At 35.9% G+C, this 27,932-nt stretch overlaps 2 protein-coding genes across 2 annotated transcripts; one reads left to right on the top strand and one right to left on the bottom strand.

Moving 5' to 3' along the window:
• Nucleotides 1-437: 437 nt before the first annotated feature.
• On the top strand, nt 438-5,880 carry LOC117328912. Its single transcript, XM_033886525.1, has 5 exons — nt 438-721; nt 1,401-1,667; nt 4,154-4,216; nt 4,773-4,862; nt 5,453-5,880. The coding sequence occupies exons 1-5, from the start codon at nt 634-636 to the stop codon at nt 5,776-5,778; spliced, it is 834 nt and encodes a 277-aa protein (XP_033742416.1). The 5' UTR covers nt 438-633; the 3' UTR covers nt 5,779-5,880.
• Nucleotides 5,881-8,003: 2,123 nt separating this feature from the next.
• Nucleotides 8,004-20,689, bottom strand: LOC117328911 (mitochondrial ornithine transporter 1-like). The gene is made up of 6 exons (XM_033886523.1): nt 20,595-20,689; nt 19,975-20,098; nt 18,781-19,189; nt 18,316-18,488; nt 16,991-17,152; nt 8,004-13,435 (listed from the first exon to the last, which is right to left on the bottom strand). The coding sequence occupies exons 2-6, from the start codon at nt 20,075-20,077 to the stop codon at nt 13,308-13,310; spliced, it is 975 nt and encodes a 324-aa protein (XP_033742414.1). The 5' UTR covers nt 20,078-20,098; nt 20,595-20,689; the 3' UTR covers nt 8,004-13,307.
• Between the last annotated feature and the right edge of the window lie 7,243 nt (nt 20,690-27,932).

The following is a 27,932-nucleotide window of genomic DNA, read 5'->3' as shown; positions in this document are numbered from 1 at the left end:
TAAATACAGTGGAGCCAAGAATAAATACAGTGGAGCCAAGAATAAATACAGTGGAGCCAAGAATAAATACAGTGGAGCCAAGAATAAATACAGTGGAGTCAAGAATAAATAGTGGAACCAGGAATAAATACAGTGGAGTCAAGAATAAATAGTGGAACCAGGAATAAATACAGTGGAGCCAAGCATGGAACTCCATGTGTTATCTGTCGGTAGAGGTTGTTTTATCTAGTATAACTTATTTGAGGTTGAATCCACATCTAACGTATCGAGCGTACTACATATTGTATAAATGTAAAACAATATGAATTTTGTGGTCCTTCCAGTTTGTTCTCGATTGGAGCCTTATCAAAAATGATCTCTTTAGTGGTGATTTCAGATTTGTGAATAAATTAATGTGTAAATGTGAGATTTGATAGAAAGTGTCGATACTTGTGATATTCTATGACAGAATGGAAAATGAATACATCAGGTTTGTGTCTTTTTAGACAGGTAAGACATCCGCTGTGGTTAGGATTTATAAATCCTAACTTGGACGGGTAGTGGTACATAAGCGGGAAGTGTTCAAGTCCATTGGCTGACGACAGTTCCTTTTCTAATGATGATGATAATCAACGACAGTGCCTTCTACTTAACATGACAGAGAATACCAGGGTAATAACACAAAGTTGGTACGCCGCGTCGTGCCAAGAAAGGCATTCCTTCGTCTGTGCAGCCGGTGCTGGTAAGAATTAGGAAAATACAAATATCTTGATATACTTTTTTCACCAATTTATTAACGATATTAAACCACGTATACAAGTAAATATAGCATTGTAAAAAGAATTAGACAACATGATATACCTTAGTAGTCTTTTTTTCTAAGAAAACACTTCATGTTAGACCTGACAGAAAGATGGTATGTTCCCTCTCAAGTATAATTGTAAAGTATAAAATTTACACAAGAGTTAAGCGGAGGGGAACAACATACGCCCTTCCAATACCTAAATGAAAATGTATTCACTAGCTCATTTATATAACGTAATAATTAATACCAACACTTCAACCAATGCGTGTCTTTTGAAAATAAACAGTTTCAGGCTTCAGATATTTCTGACTAGATGGTGACATGGATCTTGATTTCAGGATCCGTTCATTGCACGAATAAAATGAATTCAAAAAGCCCATTTTTAATCGTACAAATCAGATTCCTTCAAAGAATGTTTCGAACAGGCATACACAGCATTTATCACTGAAATCAAAACTATATAAACTTATACTTTAAATCAGTAACTGCTTGTTATAAAAAGTGAGGCCACATCTAATTGATTGCTAGCGAGAAAAGATATTTCCCAGTTAACTGAATATGAATGATTGATACTGAAGACTGCTATAGTATTAATGCAAAGGTGATTTCTCCTAAGGTACAGTTGAGATGACCGAATACCATGGTATGGAGATACAGGAATGGGACACATTGACAAACGAGGTGAGCACGAAAAACACCACATTACAAATTTGCCTGGAGAGATGTCAGATACAGTCGTCATGTTTCCACATGGTTTACAACTCCAACAGTAGTACATGTCGACGGTACTACCGACCATTACACGACCTACCACTGGAGTTCACTCTCGTCAGTGTGGACGATAACAGCACTGTCTCCTACGTCAAGAGTCAGGAAAACAGAGGTATGTCATGTTTATAGTGTAAGGTAACAAAAGGGTAACATCATTGCCCCCTACGTCAAGAGTCAGGAAAACAGAGGTATGTCATGTTTATAGTGTACGGTAACAAAAGGTAACATTACTGTCGTCTACGTCAGGTGTGAGGAAAACAGAGGTATGTCTTGTTTATAGTGTAAGGTAACAAAAGGGTAACATCACTGTTAACTACGTCAGGTGTAAGGAAAACAGAGGTATGTCTTGTTTATAGTGTAAGGTAACAAAAGGTAACGTCATTGCCCCCTACGTCAGGTGTGAGGAAAACAGAGGTATGTCATGTTTATAGTGTAAGGTAACAAAAGGGTAACATCACTGTTAACTACGTCAGGTGTGAAGAAAACAGAGGTATGTCATGTTTATAGTGTAAGGTAACAAAAGGTAACATCATTGCCCTCTACGTCAGGTGTGAGGAAAACAGAGGTATGTCATGTTTATAGTGTAAGGTAACAAAGGGTAACATCATTGCCCCCTACGTCAGGTGTGAGGAAAACAGAGGTATGTCATGTTTATAGTGTAAGGTAACAAGGGGTAACATCATTGCCCCCTACGTCAGGTGTGAGGAAAACAGAGGTATGTCATGTTTATAGTGTAAGGTAACAAAAGGGTAACATCATTGCCCCCTACGTCAGGTGTGAGGAAAACAGAGGTATGTCATGTTTATAGTGTAAGGTAACAAAAGGTAACATCATTGCCCCCTACGTCAGGTGTGAGGAAAACAGAGGTATGTCATGTTTATAGTGTAAGGTAACAAAAGGGTAACATCATTGCCCCTACGTCAGGTGTGAGGAAAACAGAGGTATGTCATGTTTATAGTGTAAGGTAACAAAAGGTAACATCATTGCCCCTACGTCAGGTGTGAGGAAAACAGAGGTATGTCTTGTTTATAGTGTAAGGTAACAAAAGGTAACGTCATTGCCCCCTACGTCAGGTGTGAGGAAAACAGAGGTATGTCATGTTTATAGTGTAAGGTAACAAAAGGTAACATCATTGCCCCCTACGTCAGGTGTGAGGAAAACAGAGGTATGTCATGTTTATAGTGTAAGGTAACAAGGGGTAAGATCATTGCCCCCCTACGTCAGGTGTGAGGAAAACAGAGGTATGTCATATTTATAGTGTAAGGTAACAAAAGGTAACATCATTGCCCTCCTACGTCAGGTGTGAGGAAAACAGAGGTATGTCATGTTTATAGTGTAAGGTAACAAAAGGTAACATCATTGCCCTCTACGTCAGGTGTGAGGAAAACAGAGGTATGTCATGTTTATAGTGTAAGGTAACAAAAGGTAACATCATTGCCCCCCTACGTCAGGTGTGAGGAAAACAGAGGTATGTCATGTTTATAGTGTAAGGTAACAAAAGGTAACATCATTGCCCCCTACGTCAGGTGTGAGGAAAACAGAGGTATGTCATGTTTATAGTGTAAGGTAACAAAAGGTAACATCATTGCCCCCTACGTCAGGTGTGAGGAAAACAGAGGTATGTCATTGTTTATAGTGTAAGGTAACAAAAGGTAACATCATTGCCCCCTACGTCAGGTGTGAGGAAAACAGAGGTATGTCATGTTTATAGTGTAAGGTAACAAAAGGTAACATCATTGCCCCCTACGTCAGGTGTGAGGAAAACAGAGGTATGTCATGTTTATAGTGTAAGGTAACAAAAGGTAACATCATTGCCCTCTACGTCAGGTGTGAGGAAAACAGAGGTATGTCATGTTTATAGTGTAAGGTAACAAAAGGTAACATCATTGTCCCCCTACGTCAGGTGTGAGGAAAACAGAGGTATGTCATGTTTATAGTGTAAGGTAACAAAAGGTAACATCATTGCCCCCCTACGTCAGGTGTGAGGAAAACAGAGGTATGTCATGTTTATAGTGTAAGGTAACAAAAGGGTAACATCACTGTTAACTACGTCAGGTGTGAGGAAAACAGAGGTATGTCTTGTTTATAGTGTAAGGTAACAAAAGGTAACATCATTGCCATCTACGTCAGGTGTGAGGAAAACAGAGGTATGTCATGTTTATAGTGTAAGGTAACAAAAGGTAACATCATTGCCCCCCTACGTCAGGTGTGAGGAAAATAGAGGTGTCTTGTTTATAGTACAGGGTAACAAAAGGTAACATCATTGCCCCCCTACGTCAGGTGTGAGGAAAACAGAGGTATGTGATAGATATGTTGATAGTGTTGCATACAATACATTGGAAGTATACCTATTAATGATAAATCTGTAATATTCACAAATGTGTTGGTATATTATCACCGAATTGATTCCATCTCTTTTTATTTAGGAGACACATCAACGCCGGCAAGTGTCTGGATACCAGATGACAATACAGTGATATTATAATCATATTTACATGGTGTATAGTTGGATCTAGCGCCATACAATGATCATAATAGAGAGAAGTTAGAAACTGTCATAATATATGTGATAATAAGTTGCATTTCTTTATGTTTTAGTGAACATCGTTAACGTATCGGATGCCGCGTTTACCACGACTTACAACTACACTGACTTACCGTGTAAGTATTCTAGTCATATACAGTTTATATGAAAAACAATATTCACTCAGCGCGGAGGCGGCCCATTATGATTTATACCTACAATGAAAAACTATGTAATTATTCACTAAACATTGAAGAATAGGGTTTATAGTCACACTTAATTGCCGTGGTATGAATTATGTGATTAACCATATCCACATACGATGATAGTAGTCCAGCGAGCTTCATGACTACCCTCAACTACCCTATAAAATAGTGGCTTCTGTCCATTCATCCCTAGAAATCTCAAACAGACCCTTGATACATAGGGGTTACCGTCCCTTTCGCACTTTGAATCCCTGGAATAAAACGTCACAGCAATATCAAAGGCTCAGTCTCATTGTTGATAAAACAGACTGGCTTTATCCTTTGATGTGCTTAAAATGAAACTGAGTTCGGCATACCGTTAAATTTTGTTACTGTGAATTTATCGTAAAAAAGAAATGGTATCAAGTAGCTGGTCATGTGCCTTCCATTTAGGCAACACGATGTATTCAAGGTACGAATCACCACACAAAGAGAACTATTGTTGTAGGTTACGTGGACCACGTAGATGTAGGGGAGACAGGAGCCACCGCCTCGCAGCAGACGTCAGAGACTACAACAGGACGAGACATCACCACACGTAAGGAATACTATCATTTGAGGTTCTGTTGTAGCCAGATACGTGTACGATTACCTTATTCTGACCTGTCACTGACTCATTAGAATGGTCATTGTTTTGCTCTTCAAAAGTTGAATGTGGTTTTTTTTTTGATATCATCGTACCACGGGTTTCCCAAAAATGACAGGGATTTCCTAAACAAACTTAAAAAGATATTTTGCTGCATTTCTACCACTAGAATTTTCTGGATTGTCTTTCGATATCACCATCACCTGTACGCGATATTTGAAGCAAAACTGTTTATAAAATGGCACCATATCCAATTACCTTATTCATAACTGCTTAACCAAAAAGGTATTGATTAAGATGAATAAAAGAAGAATGAAACGATAATAATCCATACAATTGTTTCTGAAAAAAACAATGTAAAAAAAGGATAAGGTTCGGACGGGATGGAAATATGAAGACATGTGTAGACCAACATCGTATACAATGTAGTACAGTGTTACCCCCAGTCGATTAATTTATTGGTGAATAATATGGGTTTCTGCAATGCCACCTCATCGCTGTAAACCACCAACGCTGATTTTGTCTTGATTTGCACATTTCAGGCAATGGCGAAAGTCAGATAGAGGAAAGTATCCAGATCATAAGGGAGGAGAATACGGTAGATGTGAAAGCCCTGTCTTCTTACAGGAACAAGCGTATTAGTGCTGAGGACGAGAGAAGCTCGGCCAGGGCCTTCGGTTTTATTGGAGGATTTATCCTAATTCTAGTGTGTTCCGTTATAGTGTTATCAGACATAAAGAAAATGGTTGGCGACTGGCGAAGTATTCATCGTTCGGTAAAAACGTCGTGTAGGGAAGAGATCACTAGCCTTTTTACACAATCGCGCTTTCTTCCTAACTACAGACTTCGTCGTCGGAACTCAATATGATATTAAAGGTATGGTTAAGTAGCTAACAAAATATAGTTGCTTACATTTATTGAGTTTGGACATTTCAAATTGTTATTACTAGATTCTACACTCTTGTTATTTCGACATGACCTTGGGGCTTGAGATTGGAAGTTTTATTTATTTCTGTCTGTAGTACGCTACATGATACCGGTAACCAATCTGTAAGCGCCTATAACGGACGCTTTTGGACGGATCTACTGTTGTCTGCACTTTGTTATCATGATTAGCAATTGGCACTAACAATACGACTGCCTACTGATATTGTTATTATATACAGAAACAATACAACCGTCTACTGATATTGTTATTATAAACTGAAACAATACGACCGCCTACTAATATTGTTATTATATACAGAAACAATACGACCGCCTACTAATATTGTTATTATATACAGAAACAATACAACCGTCTACTGATATTGTTATTATAAACTGAAACAATACGACCGCCTACTAATATTGTTATTATATACAGAAACAATACGACCGTCTACTGATATTGTTATTATAAACTGAAACAATACGACCGCCTACTAATATTGTTATTATATACAGAAACAATACGACCGTCTACTGATATTGTTATTATACACAGAAATAATACGACCGTCTACTGTTATTATATACAGAAACAATACGACCGTCTACTGTTATTATATACAGAAACAATACGACCGTCTACTGATATTTCTATTATACACAGAAACAATACGACCGTCTACTGATATTTCTATTATACACAGAAACAATACGACCGTCTACTGATATTGCTATTATACACAGAAACAATACGACCGTCTACTGTTATAGTTATTATACACAGAAACAATACGACCGTCTACTGTTATTGTTATTATAAACAGAAATAATACGACCGTCTACTGTTATTATATACAGAAACAATACGACCGTCTACTGATATTTCTATTATACACAGAAACAATACGACCGTCTACTGATATTTCTATTATACACAGAAACAATACGACCGTCTACTGTTATTGCTATTATACACAGAAACAATACGACCGTCTACTGTTATAGTTATTATACACAGAAACAATACGACCGTCTACTGTTATTGTTATTGTACACAGAAACAATACGACCTCTACTGTTATTGCGATTATAGACAGAAACAATACGACCGCCTACTGTTATTGTTATTTTAGACAGAAACAATACGACCGTCTACTAATATTGTAATTATAAACAGAAACAATACGACCGTCTACTGTTATTGCTATTATAAACAGAAACAATACGACCGTCTACTGATATTGTTATCATACACAAAAACAATACGACCGCCTACTGATATTGCTATTATACACAGAAACAATACGACCGTCTACTAAAATTGCTATTATACACAGAAACAATACGACCGTCTACTAATATTGCTATTATACACAGAAACAATACGACCGTCTACTGATATCAAAAACCATAATAATACGACATTCCTTCAGGACACACAGGTATGACGTTCCTTTTTTATCTTCACCGAAGTCACATTATAGGAACAGCACAAAACAGTCATATTGATAATGCACCAGCAGTAGAATATTGAATTCACAATTAACGACAGGGTGATCGTATTGTCAATGGTCATGTTGATAGTGTAAATACTATTTCCTGAACGTCTATGTCACACAATAACATGTAGAACAATCGACATGCTTTATTGTTTCAGCCCCATGCCATGCTATCTATTCCCAGCAATTGTTGATACTCTTTCATCAGTGCACGATTACAGTGCAGCTTCAGGAATCATTGTTCAAATATTGATACAAATTAATGTTTCATAACCAAACAGAACGAAATATCAATCATTGTAAAATACCAGCTGACAAAGCTCTTTATCGGGCCATACGTTGGTAAATCACAATGAACATGACCCTGGTTAACATAGCTACCTTGTAACACCAATCTTTATCCGACATCTGTGATGAGCTGACGAATCTTTGATTTATTGCTCAGTAAAAGATCACTATTAATTAGATTTCGACTTTTTAGCTTTCGGCCCACAAGTTGTCTCAACCATATGGAATGACTTCATATCAGACTTCTGTCTGTACACTGTAACTACAAAACACAGATTCCCAATGCCTACCTTGTGGGAGTCAGTCACAGGAAAGCACTGATATTAGAATAGTATATACACATATAATACGTGAAATTAAAACACAAAATGTGAAATATTCTTTTTCATTTATTACAAAATTAATGAATCCATTCTTCAATAATATCATCGAAAGCAGCATATTTAACAAATATATGACTGTGATGTCATACTGGATCGAATAAGAGAAAAAACATTTGAGCTTTACAAGCTTCCAATCACTGAGCAACGTGATTTAGTGAATAGATATATTGCAATCTCATTTTAAAAGCATGTATAACCAATTTCTTCATAATAACCAATAAAAGCCTTATCAGACACTATCTGTATGTCACACTCCCTGAAGACCAATACCCGAGGAAACCGTTGTCTCGCGAATTTAATCCTGACCGTGTTTATAACTGAATATTAACGTTTCATAACGAAATATAATTGATAGGGTGCTGATGTCTTACTTGAATCCTCTCTCTCAAAAAAAAATCATGAAATGTAATTTTTATCTGAAATCCAGAAAAAGTTCTTTTAAGAACAACCATACAAAGAGAAAGCATGGTACATGTATTCTTTTAACACTAATAGGACAGACTCTTTAATTGATGAAAGCCAAACTTAGAACTTACTGCAACGTCTAAGATAGATATCCTTCAAACGGACGGACACGCGGACAAAGCAGATTTAAGGACATCAGAGGTTATTAGGTTACAATGGTAGGTATATTATCTTAAATAACAACGCATATACTATCTAATATTACTGTAAAATGAGATTCTGAATAGTCATGGCATATTGTTAACAAATCGACTTCACCAGTTTGAAGGGTGTTGTGGAAGTAACTCCGAAATAATAGATATAAGTTTACAATATATGTTACACTTTAACATAATTCGAAATAATGCATAAAAACAAGTTATTTCTCAATCAAAATCGAATTAACATCGCTTGCCATATTTTTTACAACAAAGAAAAAAAGAAATGTACCTTTGATCACGTGATCAAAGTGAACATTGTAATATTTCAACAAGAGAGGCAAGATTATATATTTATTCATTCCATTAAGTTAAACTTTAATCTACCAGCAATTTAGTTATTCCACAATCCAACCATCCCTATATTTGTAGTGGTTCATGATTAAGTTACCAATGGTCCATTGATTTCAAATAGTTCTCGATAACCAGTCCCTGTAATACAGGTTGTTCTAGTAAACACTCACTTCTTCCACACTCATCACAAATATTTAGTCACTGCTGGTAACATACAAACGTCTCCCATTTCTAGTAACTAGGGTGACAGGTAATTGGAACCACTCATACAGCTGATCCTGTCTCCCATTTCTATTAACTAGGGTGACAGGTAATTGGAACCACTCATACAGCTGATCCTGTCTCCTATTTCTAGTAACTAGGGTGACAGGTAATTGGAACCACTCATACAGCTGATCCTGTCTCCCATTTCTAGTAACTAGGGCGACAGGTAATTGGAACCACTCATACAGCTGATCCTGTCTCCCATTTCTAGTAGCTAGGGTGACAGGTAATTGGAACCACTCATACAGCTGATCCTGTCTCCCATTTCTAGTAACTAGGGTGACAGGTAATTGGAACCACTCATACAGCTGATCCTGTCTCCCATTTCTAGTAACTAGGGTGACAGGTAATTGGAACCACTCATACAGCTGATCCTGTCTCCCATTTCTAGTAATTATGGTGACAGGGTTACCGAAACCAATAATACAAACGTCTCCCATATCTAGTAACTATGGTGACAGGATACTGAAACCAATACTACACTTGTCTCCCATTTCTAGTAATTATGGTGACAAGGTACTGAAACTAATACACCTGTCCTCCATATCTAGTCACTACTAGTGACAAGATACTTGAACCACTGATACAGTTGTCTCCCATTCCTATTCACTATAGTGACAGGATACTTGAACCACTGATACAGTTGTCTCCCATTCCTATTCACTATAGTGACAGGATACTGGAACCACTGATACAGTTGTCTCCCATTCCTATTCACTATGGTGACAGGGTTCATGAAACCACTAATACAGCTCTCCCACAGTTCTAGTCAGGATCACTACTACAATGATGTTATTCCATACATGCCATTCATCACTAATTATATTGTTACTAGAATCAGAAGGATGCAGTATCTATGTATATGTTTATTATTATTTTGTATTATCTATTGGGAGAAAGGCTTAATGTTCCAGTATTCACTGTGCTGTGAAGGACATGATGGATATTATCTTAACTGTTGTTGATATGACAAATATGGTCATCAGACAAAATTTATAAAATGTAACAAGATATAAAATGTGGTTTGCAAAGCAGCACATCAACAAAATACAAGGGCTTTTGCTTGCTAAGCACATAAGTATGACTTCACATAATCAAAATGACAAAAACATCCAAACATTAATAAGAAAGCATAGTAAGTATAAGCATGCTGAATAAAACTTTACCTGTATAACTACATAATAAAACATTAACCAGTACATAACTTTATACCAACAACACTCGATCAGTTCCTTAAACTTACTTAAAAGGAGAATAATTTTCTATATCTTAAGTTCCAAATCAACCCAAAGTCTATTTCTGGTGTCAACCTAAGTTTTACCTTACAACATCCCAACAACATATAGTAACAGGAAGTTAATGACTCCTCTACTCCTCCAGGAAGTTAAAAACTCCTCCAGGAAGTTATCGACTCCTCCAGGAAGTTAATGACTCCTCTACTCCTCCAGGAAGTTATCGACTCCTCCAGGAAGTTAATGACTCCTCTACTCCTCCAGGAAGTTATCGACTCCTCCAGGAAGTTAATGACTCCTCTACTCCTCCAGGAAGTTATCGATTCCTCCAGGAAGTTAATGACTCCTCCGGGAAGTTATTGACTCCTCCAGGAAGTTAATGACTCCTCCAGGAAGTTAATGACTCCTCCAGGAAGTTAATGACTCTTCCAGGAAGTTAATAACTCCTCCAGGAAGTTAATGACTCATCCAGGAAGTTAATGACTCTTCCAGGAAGTTATTGACTCCTCCGGGAAGTTAATGACTCCTCCGGGAAGTTATTGACTCCTCCGGGAAGTTATCGACTCCTCCAGGAAGTTAATGACTCCTCTGGGAAGTTTATAACTCCTCTGGGAAGTTTATAACTCCTCTGGGAAGTTTATAACTCCTCTGGGAAGTTATTGACTCCTCTGGGAAGTTTATAACTCCTCTGGGAAGTTTATAACTCCCTAACTCCCCCACAAAGTTAATGACTTCTCCAGGAAGGATGCGGATCTCTTATAGGATTGTGTTCTAATATTCAGGTACTGAAGTCGAGTAGAATTATTCAACCAGAGATTTTTTGGAATGTATCAATAATTTCTGTTAACAAGCTAAATAGCCTTACATAAACACAAAATTATCAATATTTTAACAAAATGTGATTAAAAGATTAAGTGAAAAAACACTGACCTATACATTTAGAGATCAGATTGTGTTTTCAGGTACACCTCTGAGAACAAAAGCAATCAGATGAAATATTTCAATAACAAGAACGAAAATGATATACTGCTTTCATCCAGAAATTGTTTCACACAAAACTTGGTCACTTCATTGTCCACAGTGTCACACAAGACCTGACACGATTTTTCAATGAATATTTTGTTTTTCAACAGACAATTTCATTTTTTGATATAGACAAACTAGTCAGTAGAGAACGGACATGTCAGGAAGGGTCCTATAACCTGTGTGTCTAAAACCTGAGCAACACTTAAGTGTTACATTGCTATTAAATTGCTGCTGATACAAATAACACATTTATACAATTTTTGATATCATATCATGGAGAATTCAATTATTTAAAAGAGTTCTTAGGATATTTTGTACAAACTTTTTATATCAAAAGTGGAAAAGCATGGTACTTTGACCATTTAACATTGAATAATGACCACCCAAATCTAACCTTCGACCTAGAGCCTGGAAAGCTATCCTGAGCAAGCTATTTCTCCAAGGAAACACTTGGTGAAGTCTGAGTGCAATCGGCTCAACAGAACTTGAATTATTATGCATAAACTTTTTTTTTATTTACTTGGTATGGTACCATTAACCTTGCCCTTTAACCTAACTGGCCAAACAAGCTATCCAAAAACAAGCACATTCTTTTGAGGAAGCATTGGATAGAGTCTGAGTGTAATTGGCAAAGCAAAACGTAAAACTTTATCAGAAACGAAAAAACAGACAGAATGAGGGAAGGACAGACAAAGAAACAGAGTGACAGCAGATGGACAGATTGAAGGACGGACGGACGGACGGACAGACAGACAGACACACAACCTGTTTACTATAAGGGGACCACATCTCCTGACATTGGCCATAAAAATATAAAATTTCCGTGGTATTGAATTCTGTCATACAAACATTAACAAAGTCCTCTGTACATGTAACAGCCATAATCTTCCATGATGGAATGTGATTAATACCAATCCTCTCACACACTGGGGTTATCTAATATCAATAAATGATTTTGGAGAAATGGAAATATGACGTGTAATTAATATTCTATTTCTACAATCTAAAATTCACTATCAATCTACAACATTTGGCACAAATATTAGATTAGTGATTTTAAAGAATACATTGAATAAAACTCTAGGTGACACTTTAAATCCCCAATAATCCGAAGGTTTCTAATGTTTTATCAACATTTAAAAAAATGATAGTGTCCGATACATTGTGTCATATTTTATAATATATTCAAAAGGCGGATAAAATATCAGAAACCTTTGGATAAAAGCTCTGGCTTATTACTGTAAGCAATTCACAATCGACACTTCTGTACAATTAATGATGGAACAGCATTAACTCAATATTATAACACCACATCAAGGCACCCTGCTAACTCTTGATTTTTAGCAATATCAGAAGTCAAATGACTATTTCTCAGAAATCTGAATGTTCAAAACATATGTCCAATAGACTTGTTCCTAAAAACACTCTCAAAGGTCTACTGGAAGCCCTGCTTCTTCATTATGCTAATCAATCAATGACCTTTAATTCAGAACTCACTCTAAAACATTAAGTGCATAACGTCATTTTTGTGTGTAGAGCTTTGACTTTCCAAGTTTTAATTATCTTCTGTATTATGTCAATATAATAGTTAGCTATAGCTAGTAGTTCTGAGTATTATTCCATTATGAATGGTTCCATTTACCCAATTCTCTTTACCACAGTAGTACACTGCCCTGCAGCAATAGCAATAGTATTATACTTATTTTTAAACCAAAGATGACCAAGTTAGATTCCATGCCATGTATGGTTCAATAAATACCTGTTTACAATGTACAAAGTTAAAAAATTTCAACTAAAATAACACAACAAAAACAAATCATCACACATTCTGGTCGGCAAGGTCTGTCAGTACTTTCTTTGTTGTCTCATATGTCAGAAACAAGGCACCAGTAGATGGAAAAGTCCTAACAATCGTTGGTCCTAGCCCGTTATATAGAGCCCTGATACCTGTTATAATACAAAAACAGAATGTTATATAGGGCCCTGATACCTGTTATAATACAAAAACAGAATGTTATATAGGGCCCTGATACCTGTTATAATACAAAAACAGAATGTTATATAGGGCCCTGATACCTGTTATAATACAAAAACAGAATGTTATATAGAGCCCTGATACCTGTTATAATACAAAAACAGAATGTTATATAGAGCCCTGATACCTATTATAATACAAAAATAGTGTATTATATAGGGCTCTGATACCTGTTATAATACAAAAACAGAATGTTATATAGGGCCCTGATACCTGTTATAATACAAAAACAGAATGTTATATAGAGCCCTGATACCTGTTATAATACAAAAACAGAACGTTATATAGGGCCCTGATACCTGTTATAATACAAAAACAGAATGTTATATATAGGGCTCTGATACCTGTTATAATACAAAAACATAATGTTATATAGGGCCCTGATACCTGTTATAATACAAAAACAGAATGTTATATAGGGCCCTGATACCTGTTATAATACAAAAACATAATGTTATATAGGACCCTGATACCTGTTATAATACAGAAACATAATGTTATATAGGACCCTGATACCTGTTATAATACAGAAACAGAATGTTATATAGGGCCCTGATACCTGTTATAATACAGAAAACAGAATGTTATATAGGGCCCTGATACCTGTTATAATACAGAAAACAGAATGTTATATAGAGCCCTGATACCTGTTATAATACAGAAAACAGAATGTTATATAGAGCCCTGATACCTGTTATAATACAAAAACAGAACGTTATATAGGGCCCTGATACCTGTTATAATACAGAAACAGAATGTTATATAGGGCCCTGATACCTGTTATAATACAAAAACAGAACGTTATATAGGGCCCTGATACCTGTTATAATACAAAAACAGAATGTTATATAGAGCCCTGATACCTGTTATAATACAAAAACAGAACGTTATATTGGACCCTGATACCTGTTATAATACAGAAAACAGAATGTTATATAGAGCCCTGATACCTGTTATAATACAAAAACAGAATGTTATATAGAGCCCTGATACCTGTTATAATACAAAAACAGAATGTTATATAGAGCCCTGATACCTGTTATAATACAGAAAACAGAATGTTATATAGAAGCCCTCCCGATACCTGTTATAATTACAAAACAGAACGTATATTGGACCCGGATACTGTATAATAAAGAAAACAAGAATGTTTATAGAGCCCTTCGATACCTGTTATAATACAAAAAACAGAATGTTATATAGAGCCACTGATACCTGTTAAATACAAAAACAGAATGTTATATAGAGCCTGGACCTGTGTATAATACAAAAACCGGATGTTATATAGAGCCCTGATACCGTTATAATACACAAACAGAATGTCCCTCTTTATTTAACGCCTGATACCTGCTATCATTGAGAAAAACAGACATGTTATTATATAGGGCCCTGATACCTGTTATAATACAACAAACAGAATGTTACTATAGGCCCTGATACCTGTTATAATACAAAAAACAGAATGTTATATAGGAGCCCTGATACCTGTTATAATACAAAAACAGAATGTTATATAGGGCCCTGATACCTGTTATAATACAGAAAACAGAATGTTATATAGGGCCCTGATACCTGTTATAATACAAAAACAGAACGTTATATAGGGCCCTGATACCTGTTATAATACAACAACAGAATGTTATATAGGGCCCTGATACCTGTTATAATACAAAAACAGAATGTTATATAGGGCCCTGATACCTGTTATAATACAAAAACAGAATGTTATATAGGGCCCTGATACCTGTTATAATACAAAAACAGAACGTTATATAGAGCCCTGATACCTGTTATAATACAAAAACAGAATGTTATATAGGGCCCTGATACCTGTTATAATACAAAAACAGAATGTTATACAGAGCCCTGATACCTGTTATAATACAAAAACAGAATGTTATATAGGGCCCTGATACCTGTTATAATACAAAAACAGAATGTTATATAGGGCCCTGATACCTGTTATAATACAAAAACAGAATGTTATATAGAGCCCTGATACCTGTTATAATACAGAAAACAGAATGTTATATAGGACCCTGATACCTGTTATAATACAGAAAACAGAATGTTATATAGGGCCCTGATACCTGTTATAATACAGAAAACAGAATGTTATATAGGGCCCTGATACCTGTTATAATACAGAAAACAGAATGTTATATAGAGCCCTGATACCTGTTATAATACAACAACAGAACATTATATATAGAGCCCTGATACCTGTTATAATACAGAAAACAGAATGTTATATAGGACCCTGATACCTGTTATAATACAGAAAACAGAATGTTATATAGGGCCCTGATACCTGTTATAATACAGAAAACAGAACGTTATATAGGACCCTGATACCTGTTATAATACAGAAAACAGAATGTTATATAGGGCCCTGATACCTGTTATAATACAAAAACAGAATGTTATATAGGGCCCTGATACCTGTTATAATACAAAAACAGAATGTTATATAGAGCCCTGATACCTGTTATAACACAGAAAACAGAATGTTATATAGAGCCCTGATACCTGTTATAACACAGAAAACAGAATGTTATATTGGACCCTGATACCTGTTATAATACAGAAAACAGAATGTTATAAAGGACCCTGATACCTGTTATAATACAAAAACAGAATGTTATATATAGGGCCCTGATACCTGTTATAATACAAAAACAGAACGTTATATAGGACCCTGATACCTGTTATAATACAAAAACAGAATGTTATATAGGGCCCTGATACCTGTTATAATACAAAAACAGAATGTTATATAGAGCCCTGATACCTGTTATAACACAGAAAACAGAATGTTATATAGAGCCCTGATACCTGTTATAACACAGAAAACAGAATGTTATATTGGACCCTGATACCTGTTATAATACAGAAAACAGAATGTTATAAAGGACCCTGATACCTGTTATAATACAAAAACAGAATGTTATATATAGGGCCCTGATACCTGTTATAATACAAAAACAGAATGTTATATATAGGGCCCTGATACCTGCTATAATACAAAAACAGAATGTTATATATAGGGCCCTGATACCTGCTATAATACAAAAACAGAATGTTATATATAGGGCCCTGATACCTGTTATAATACAAAAACAGAATGTTATATAGGGCCCTGATACCTGTTATAATACAAAAACAGAATGTTATATATAGGGCCCTGATACCTGTTATAATACAAAAACAGAATGTTATATAGGGCCCTGATACCTGTTATAATACAGAAAACAGAATGTTATATAGAGCCCTGATACCTGTTATAATACAAAAACAGAATGTTATATAGAGCCCTGATACCTGTTATAATACAGAAAACAGAATGTTATATAGGGCCATGATACCTGTTATAATACAAAAACAGTGTATTATATAGGGCTCTGATACCTGTTATAATACAAAAACATTCCATTATATAGGGCCATGATACCTGTTACAATAATTACCTTCTGTCCTTCCGATATGTGTGAGAGTTTTATAAAAAGATGGGGCCTTTTTACCCACTGTACTCTGTACTTGGATCCTTGACTTAACCACGTCTGTAGGGAAGATAGAGGTCCATAAACAAACCCCTCCTATCCCTCCAGACACCACTGTCCGCCATACACCTACAATAAAACACAAATTAGTTATATGTATAATCAGAACTTAAAACATTTTTAATAAAAACTTCTTATCAAAATATTCATGTATTCTAATCCTGATATCAGGTCACAATAGTATTCACCATCTTACACATCACATTTCCTGTAAATACCAAATTGTCTCTCACACATCACATATCTCTCGCCTTCTTACACATCAGACACACCCACCATCTTACATATCAGACACACCCACCATCTTATATATCAGACACACCCACCATCTTACATATCAGACATCACCCACCATCTTACATATCAGACATCACCCACCATCTTATATCAGGCATCACCCACCATCTTACATATCAGACACACCCACCATCTTACATATCAGACACACCCACCATCTTACATATCAGACACACCCACCATCTTACATATCAGACACACCCACCATCTTACATATCAGACACACCCACCATCTTACATATCAGACACACCCACCATCTTAAATATCAGACATCTCCCACCATCTTACATATCAGACATCACCCACCATCTTATATATCAGACATCTCCCACCATCTTACATATCAGACACACCCACCATCTTACATATCAGACACACCCACCATCTTACATATCAGACATCTCCCACCATCTTACATATCAGACATAACCCATTATCTTACATATCAGACACACCCACCATCTTACATATCAGACATCTCCCACCATCTTACATATCAGACATCTCCCACCATCTTACATATCAGACATAACCCACCATCTTACATATCAGACATCTCCCACCATCTTACATATCAGACATCTCCCACCATCTTACATATCAGACATCTCCCACCATCTTACATATCAGACATAACCCACCATCTTACATATCAGACACACCCACCATCTTATATATCAGACACACCCACCATCTTACATATCCAATATCTCCCACCATCTTATATACATGTATCAGATGTTTCCTAGCTGACCTTCAAAATGATGTAACATTATATTGAATAAGTTTGCAAGGTTTGGCTGATGACTTTACAGATACATGCATAACACTTGTCATTTATCAAGGTACATTATTGTACTTTATGTTACCCATAAAGCTGCTCCATGTCTACATATCTTTTGTATTATTATATTCCCGATATAATCAAACATACCAATCTCATCTTTTGTTTTGCCTGGAGGTGTGAGGTAGTGACGAGAGATTTCATAGCCTCCAAAGAAGAAGAAATATCCAGGCATTTCCCTAGCCATGGTACTGGTGAGACCCTTGAACATTCCTGGAATTCCTTCCTGCTTCAGAATTTCTCTTGTCATTCCCCAGGGACCACTGTCAGAGAAAGACAAAACAGACTTTACAACTTTTAAATAATATTTAACAAAAGACTTATACCTATGAATAAGTTTGATAATTCAATCTTACCAGTATTGATTTGTGGCTACATACTGACATTTACATTGCATCTCAGTGTTAATCATTTAGAACTTGGAATCACTGTATTTAGTGAAGCTGTTAGATAAACTGTTCTGTTGCTATATTTCATTTAAACTATTTGATTGACTTAATATTTGAACAGTGCTTCAACACTGGATGAATGGAAGAAACACCAAACTTTACAAACATTTTCATTTGTTCTATGCCTCCCTCCAGTTTTCCATGTGTCGCCATCTCTCTCATGGCCTGTAGACGACATTTGATGAGTTCTGTTGGACAGAGACTGAAGGAACAAAAGAAAGCTGCTCCGCTCCCTGATAAAGCATTCTCCACAGGATTTAAATCAGCTACACTTTTCTTCTTTGATATGTTCATTACAACCTTTTGACAGAGACCATAAAACATAAATAGAACCGAGTTCTCAGCTATATTAGCTGTCATGGCTGGGACTGTACCAGCATAAAGTCCTCGTATACCGTCCTGTCTGAATGTTTTCATAAAACAATCAAATGCATTCTTATACATTCCTGGGAATGTCTGCATCTTCACCTTGACTGTATCCAGGGATTGCCCTACTATGACATTGGCTATTCCACCTGTAAATATAGAACACTGGTGACATTTGTGAACATAATTTTGTGCCAAAGTGTTTTTTGGACTACAGTCAATCCGAAACTCTATAATAGTAGTAGTTTGAGACTTTTAACAAATCAGACTGAAATTCTCATTTGAGACTCATTCATAGAATCATTGGATGTATATGAATCAGACAGTATCAGAAACATACATTTGAGACCCAAGGGTCATTCTTTGAATCATGGATGTAGAAACATACATAGGAGACTCAATCAGACAGTGTCTATCAGAGATACATGTATACAAATGTACACATTATACAATTTTAAGATAATTCATGAAAACAATATTTATCAAATAGACTGTGAATTTCAATACAAAATCATCTTCGTTGTGTAGCAAACTTGCTTGCATTCAAATTTGAATTTGAAAAACACTGTTCACGCTTTTTTCATGTATATGTAATAAATAACAAAGGACCATGCAGAGAAAATGTTGATACAATGTACATTTGTGATCTGAAATTTGTTTGGATTTTGAAATAAATCACCTAATCAGGTACAGTCCTATTTGTGGATTTAAATTTACTTTTAAAATCTATATCAGCTACCAAGCCTGTTTTACTCTATAACGAATCACACAGTTCTAAAATAATCAAAAGGTAGTTTTAGGATTAGATTGTCAGAAATACAATTTACTGGACATACACTAGATTATTAAAAGCTACTTTATCAAAGTATCAAAAACAGTAAAAAAATTCCCATCAGAAACATATTACACATCTTTAATAACAGCCAGATATTACCATTGACACCTCCTATAAAGTCAATACTAGCATCAACTGTCTGCCGGAGAGGGGAGACAGCTCCCACTGGTCCATTCAGGGCTCCCTTCTCATCAGTAGGCATGCTGGAAATTGCCCTGGACCTCTATTGAAAAAAAAGCGAGATCCTTCAGCGAACATGGTCTGGTCGTATTGAGATAATTTAACTATTGCTATTATAAGACAACACAAAACGTACAAACAACATAGGGAGAGTGATAATAACCTTCAACATGAATGAATGATATTGTGCCTTTATGATACATCGAGCAAATTGTAAATCGGTCATAACCAAGATACATGCAGCTAATAAAGGTTGAAAGTAAATCACAAATATTGTAAACAACGAGTAAACTAGAGTAAATAATGAATATTTGCAAACGCTGAAACCAGACAGGCGTCCGTGGCATTTGCAATACAAATCACTCCGCACACACTGCCAGGTGAAATCGGAGTCGACTGTGGGAAAATCAAGGGAGTTCGATAAAAAATACCTGGTGCTTGATACTGTTGTTACATAAAAACAAAGGTTACATCATAAATTACCAATGCAGTTAAAATATATACGAATCATGTGTATCTGATGAGTTTGAAAAAGGTACCTTATTACAAACGGTAAGCAGCTGGTATAATGGAAACCAAGTGTTACACACGTTGTGTTTTCATTAGATTTCAATGACCTTCAGCGAGAGTTATCCCACCGGAAATGTATTTGCATTGGCTTAATGAGACACACCCTAAAATTACGCGCTCTTTATACAAAGCTGATTATAGATTCTATGTCACCAAACGGCTGATATAATAACTGTAGTATCACTATATGTGCGGCCGTTTTAGGATAAAAAAAACAGGCACTTCTTACTGTAAGTACAAAACTTCTTCACATTACATAATAAAAAATGCATAATGACAAAAAAGTTTTCACTAAAATGCAAAAGTAAAATAACAGAGACATATATAGAATCTAGGGGGGAAGCCGACCTGTCCCCGGGCCGGCACATCGTCGTGTGTTTTCAACTATTCAATACCGTCGTGTGGGATAGAAAACACACATACAATGTATATCGAAACATTAGATTCGACACACTCAACAATACAGACATACATGTCACCACATTATCATAGAAACAGTTGGCTCATTTTATGATTCAACTCCCGAGTTTTAGCCTGAGGATTGCCGTCTGTCACGCGTCAAGATCATTACAAATATGACAACGAAATGTTTTAAAGTTTTTTTTTCGTAATAAAACTGTACCGCGCAGTCTTCAATGAAAGAAATAATTCCTCAGAAATGATATATGAATTATTCATTTTAAATATTCAGAATGAACTCGAAGGGTTACAATGTGTACGCATGTTGGAATTTAACTCCGATCGACACCCTATTAATTACTATACAATTATCTGCATGAACACACGACACAGGAATAGGATTGGCCGAAAAACTTACTAGAATCTACATATATACAAATGGCACACACATCACACACGGAATTCATTGGCAATATCCTATCCAATTATAGTACAATAGCATAAATTATAGTAATCTATAAACAAACTGATAGCAAATTACTGTATAAGGAGCAACTACATTGTTGTAACAGCAAGATTTTACCCATCAGTAAATTCAAGTCAATTGCATAATATCCCCTCTTTTCTCTCCCTCCCTACCAATCCGATCGACTCCCCTTCCCTCCCTACCAATCCGCAGGACTCCCCTTCCCCTTCCCGTGAAGAGACCGATAATCAAGCATTCCGAGATATCTCCAAAAAATCACCAATACAATACAATTTAATCACGATCTTATATATACAATATGAATAGAAAATGTTTCCCTAAGCTAACACTTAAAATTTCTCTTGATCACAAAAAAATACTTCCGAACTCACATCATATAAATGCACAAGTCGGCAGTCGTAATCAGCACGGTATTGATTCTATTGAAGTGGTATACTAACAGCCTGTTGATGACGTCCCCCTGTCTATTGAAGTGGTATACTAACAGCCTGTTGATGACGGCCCCTGTCTATTGAAGTGGTATACTAACAGCCTGTTGATGACGTTCTCCTGTCTATTGAAGTGGTATACTAACAGCCTGTTGATGACGTTCCCCTGTCTATTGAAGTGGTATACTAACAGCCTGTTGATGACGTTCCACTGTCTATTGAAGTGGTATACTAACAGCCTGTTGATGACGTTCCCCTGTCTATTGAAGTGGTATACTAACAGCCTGTTGATGACGTCCCCTGCCTATTGAAGTGGTATATTAACAGCCTGTTGATGACGTTCCACTGTCTATTGAAGTGGTATACTAACAGCCTGTTGATGACGTTCCACTGTCTATTGAAGTGGTATACTAACAGCCTGTTGATGACTTTCCCCTGTCTATTGAAGTGGTATACTAACAGCCTGTTGATGACGTCCCCTGTCTATTGAAGTGGTATACTAACAGCCTGTTGATGACGTTCTCCTGTCTATTGAAGTGGTATACTAACAGCCTGTTGATGACGTTCCCCTGTCTATTGAAGTGGTATACTAACAGCCTGTTGATGGCGTCCCCTGTATATTGAAGTGGTATACTAACAGCCTGTTGATGACGTTCCACTGTCTATTGGAGTGGTATACTAACAGACTGTTGATGACGGCCCCTGTCTATTGAAGTGGTATACTAACAGCCTGTTGATGACGTTCCACTGTCTATTGAAGTGGTATACTAACAGACTGTTGATGACGGCCCCTGTCTATTGAAGTGGTATACTAACAGCCTGTTGATGACGTTCTCCTGTCTATTGAAGTGGTATACTAACAGCCTGTTGATGACGTTCCCCTGTCTATTGAAGTGGTATACTAACAGCCTGTTGATGACGTTCTCCTGTCTATTGAGTGGTATACTAACAGCCTGTTGATGACGTCCCCTGTCTATTGAAGTGGTATACTAACAGTCAGTTGATGACGTTCTCCTGTCTATTGAAGTGGTATACTAACAGCCTGTTGATTACGTTCCCTGTCTATTGAAGTGGTATACTAACAGCCTGTTGATGACGTTCCCCTGTCTATTGAAGTGGTATACTAACAGCCTGTTGATGACGTTCTCCTGTCTATTGAAGTGGTATACTAACAGCCTGTTGATGACGTTCCCCTGTCTATTGAAGTGGTATACTAACAGCCTGTTGATGACGTTCCCCTGTCTATTGAAGTGGTATACTAACAGCCTGTTGATGACGTTCCACTGTCTATTGAAGTGGTATACTAACAGCCTGTTGATGACGTCCCCTGTCTATTGAAGTGGTATACTAACAGCCTGTTGATGACGTCCCCTGTCTATTGAAGTGGTATACTAACAGCCTGTTGATGACGTCCCCTGTCTATTGAAGTGGTATACTAACAGCATGTTGATGACGTTCCCCTGTCTATTGAAGTGGTATACTAACAGTCAGTTGATGACGTCCCCTGTCTGTTGAAGTGGTATACTAACAGCCTGTTGATGACGTCCCCTGTCTATTGAAGTGGTATACTAACAGTCTGTTGATGACGTTCTCCTGTCTATTGAAGTGGTATACTAACAGTCTGTTGATGACGTCCCCTGTCTATTGAAGTGGTATACTAACAGCCTGTTGATGACGTTCCCCTGTCTATTGAAGTGGTATACTAACAGTCTGTTGATGACGTTCTCCTGTCTATTGAAGTGGTATACTAACAGCCTGTTGATGACGTCCCCTGTCTATTGAAGTGGTATACTAACAGCCTGTTGATGACGTCCCCTGTCTATTGAAGTGGTATACTAACAGCCTGTTGATGACGTTCTACTGTATATTGAGGTGGTATACTAACAGCCTGTTGATGACGTCCCCTGTCTATTGAAGTGGTATACTAACAGTCTGTTGATGACGTTCTCCTGTCTATTGAAGTGGTATACTAACAGCCTGTTGATGACGTCCCCTGTCTATTGAGGTGGTATACTAACAGCCTGTTGATGACGTCCCCTGTCTATTGAAGTGGTATACTAACAGCCAGTTGATGACGTTCCCCTGTCTATTGAAGTGGTATATTAACAGCCTGTTGATGACGTTCCCCTGTCTACTGAAGGAATCCCCTGTAAGGCCCATTGCTTTTCTGAAGTTCCCGCGTCTGCAAACTTCAACGAAGTCACAGTACAATGTATGTAGTGTTTATTGTCACCTTGTGTTTAATTTTTTTTCCGACTTAACCTTATTTTTACTTTCTTATATCATGCTTCATACACTGTATGTATTTTAGATCGTCCTATATACATGTAAGTATTTATACATATTGCCATTGTGCTCTTAATCAGCGAACAATTCTGCAGGAGACTTATGTTTGTTTTTATACCTGTATTCTAATATGCTTAATGTATTCTCCCCTTACTTAGCAATACGTTTCTTTTATTCTTGTATATTAATGATGAAATAAAGTGATAACATAGGTATTACCTGTTATTGTACCCTTTTGTATTATTTCATGAAATAAATCAGTTGAATTGAAATCAAATAACGTAAATGAAATAGAGATAATTGTGATAACCTGATACTGTATATTATAATTACCATACATAATTGTGTTTTTGTATGTTGCTGATAAAATGATGTATCAAGAATTAAAATTAAACACCCAGCTCCCGACATCAACGCAAATGCGGCCGTTTCTCAACTGGCTGGGAGAACCCACAATTGATGATGAAAGGTGATGCGTGATTGGTCATTTGTCATTATCTATATAATATGGAGTAGGTTCATACCTTCCCTTAGTAGCTAAACGGCCGTGAAGAAAAGTTTCCTTTGCTTATTGCAGTTTTATAACAGCCATCTTGTTAAATTTTAATTGTTCTTTGGAACCTGTTTTGGTAAGCTGGTGACTTTCAAAACCCATAATGTCCTGACTTTGGAAATATCTATCTGTTTCGCATGAATATTTGCTTCCAATTCACCAAGTTTCTTTGACATTAAAACATCCAAAAGCGTGAGAACAAAGCTACCTGCGTAGATACGTCTGATCATATCAATTACTGATAAAATGTACAATGTAGTTTGTAACATTACATGTATCAAAACATTTAATTAGCACTTAAAAAAAGAAAATCTTATATTTTACAACATATGTAGAGTTGTCTTTCTTTGACTGAATGGTATCGATTTTGATTGCATGTGTAGCGTATCATGTTGTATCTAATGCCATGAGAATATTAACTGAATTCATGTGTTTCATACGAATGCATGTTCATGTGTTTCATTGACAGTATAGGTCACCTAACTAATTCGCGCCAGTAACCGAAATACATGTCGAATGGGATGAGTTTCGTTATACAAAGAATGACATTTGTTGTCAGTAAAAAAAGAGGAATGATCTAAGGAAATAAAGGTTTTGTAAGAAAGTTGATACCACCGTATCGCAGACGGCGGTGTCATATAAGGACATATTCTCCCCGTTGAAATAGTTTTATATTCTTGACATTTACGGAACTGCAATAACTCAACAACCAATGCTTTATCGTACCCGATCCATGGAGCCTTCAAATATATTTTATACTGAATCAATCTGTCTGGAGAGACAAGATGATCCCATGGGGTATTTTTCTCTCCCAGAATGTTTCATTCAAGATGGCTGCCAATGAGTAGTCATCTTGGTTTGAGGCATTCTGGGAGAGAAAAAATACCCCATAGATGTCATCAATTCTCTCCCCTGTTAAAATAGCATGTTAGCATGCTAAAACACCAAATCAGCATGTGAACATAGCATGTTAGCATGCTAAAACACCAAATCAGCATGTTAAAACAGCATGTTAGCATGCTAAAACACCAAATCAGCATGTTAAAACCGCATGTTCGCATGTTAAAACACCATATCAGCATGCTAAAATAGCATGTTAGCATGTGGAAATTGCATGTTAGCATGTTAAAACACCAAATCAGCATGTGAACATAGCATGTTAGCATGCTAAAACACCAAATCAGCATGTTAAAACAGCATGTTAGCATGCTAAAACACCAAATCAGCATGTTAAAACCGCATGTTCGCATGTTAAAACACCATATCAGCATGCTAAAATAGCATGTTAGCATGTGGAAATTGCATGTTAGCATGTTAAATTTGCATGTTAGCATGTTAAATTAGCATGTTAGCATGTTAAAACACCAAATCAGCATGTTAAAACAGCATGTTAGCATGTTAAATTAGCATGAAAAAATCATGACAAATTCATGACAAAACATTACAAAAACATGACAAAAATGACAAAAGCATGACAAAACATGACAAAATCATGACAAAACATGACAAAATTATGACAAGATTATGACAAAATCATGACAAAATCATGACAAAACATGACAAAATCATGTCAAAAATGACAAAATCACGACAAAACATGACAAAAATGACAAAATTATGAGAAAACATCACAAAAATGACAAAATCATGACAAAACATGACAAAATCATGACAAAACATGACAAAATCATGACAAATCATGACAAATAATGACAAAATCATGACAAAATCATGACAAAACATGACATATTCATGACAAAACATTACAAAAACATGACAAAAATGACAAAAGCATGACAAAACATGACAAAATCATGACAAAACATGACAAAATCATGACAAATTATGACAAAATCATGACAAAATCATGACAAAATCATGTCAAAAATGACAAAATCACGACAAAACATGACAAAATTATGAGAAAACATCACAAAAATGACAAAATCATGACAAAACATGACAAAATCATGACAAAACATGACAAAATCATGACAAATCATGACAAATAATGACAAAATCATGACAAAATCATGACAAAATAATGACAAAACATGACAAAATGACAAAACATGAAAAAATCATGACAAACCATGACAAAATAATGACAAAATCAAGACAAAACATGACATAATCATGACAAAATAATGACAAAATCATGACAAAACATGAAAAAATAATGACAAATCATGACAAAACATGACAAAATTATGACAAAATTTGACAAAACATGACAAAATCATGCCAAACATGACAAAACATGACAAAATTATGACAAAACATGACAAAACATGACAAAATCATGCGAAACATGACAAAATCATGACAAAAATGACAAAATAAATACAAAAAAGGCAAAAAACATGAGAAAATATGACAAAATCATGACAAAACATGACAAAATCATGACAAAACATAACAAAATTATGTCAAAAATGACAAAATCACGACAAAACATGACAAAAATGACAAAATCATGACAAAACATGACAAAATCATGACAAATCATGACAAATAATGACAAAATCATGACAAAATCACGACAAAACATGACAAAAATGACAAAATCATGACAAAACATGACAAAATCATGACAAATCATGACAAATAATGACAAAATCATGACAAAATCATGACAAAATCATGACAAAACATGACAAAATAATGACAAAACATGACAAAAATGACAAAAATGACAAAATCATGACAAAACATGACAAAATCATGACAAATCATGACAAAATAATGACAAAATCAAGACAAAACATGACATCATCATGACAAAATAATGACAAAATCATGACAAAACATGACAAAATAATGACAAAATAATGACAAATCATGACAAAAGATGACAAAATTATGACAAAATTTGACAAAACATGACAAAATCATGCCAAACATGACAAAACATGACAAAATCATGCGAAACATGACAAAATCATGACAAAAATGACAAAATAATGACAAAAATGACAAAAAACATGAGAAAATAGACAAAATCATGACAAAACATGACAAAATCATGACAAAACATAGCAAAATTATGTCAAAAATGACAAAATCACGACAAAACATGACAAAAATGACAAAATCATGACAAAACATGACAAAAATGACAAAATCATGACAAAACATGACAAAATCATGACAA

Source organism: Pecten maximus, chromosome 6, assembly GCF_902652985.1.
Source record: "Pecten maximus chromosome 6, xPecMax1.1, whole genome shotgun sequence".
Taxonomy (NCBI): Eukaryota; Metazoa; Mollusca; class Bivalvia; order Pectinida; family Pectinidae; genus Pecten; species Pecten maximus.
Note: the sequence above shows the minus strand (reverse complement) of the source record. Positions and strands in the feature narration are given on the sequence as shown.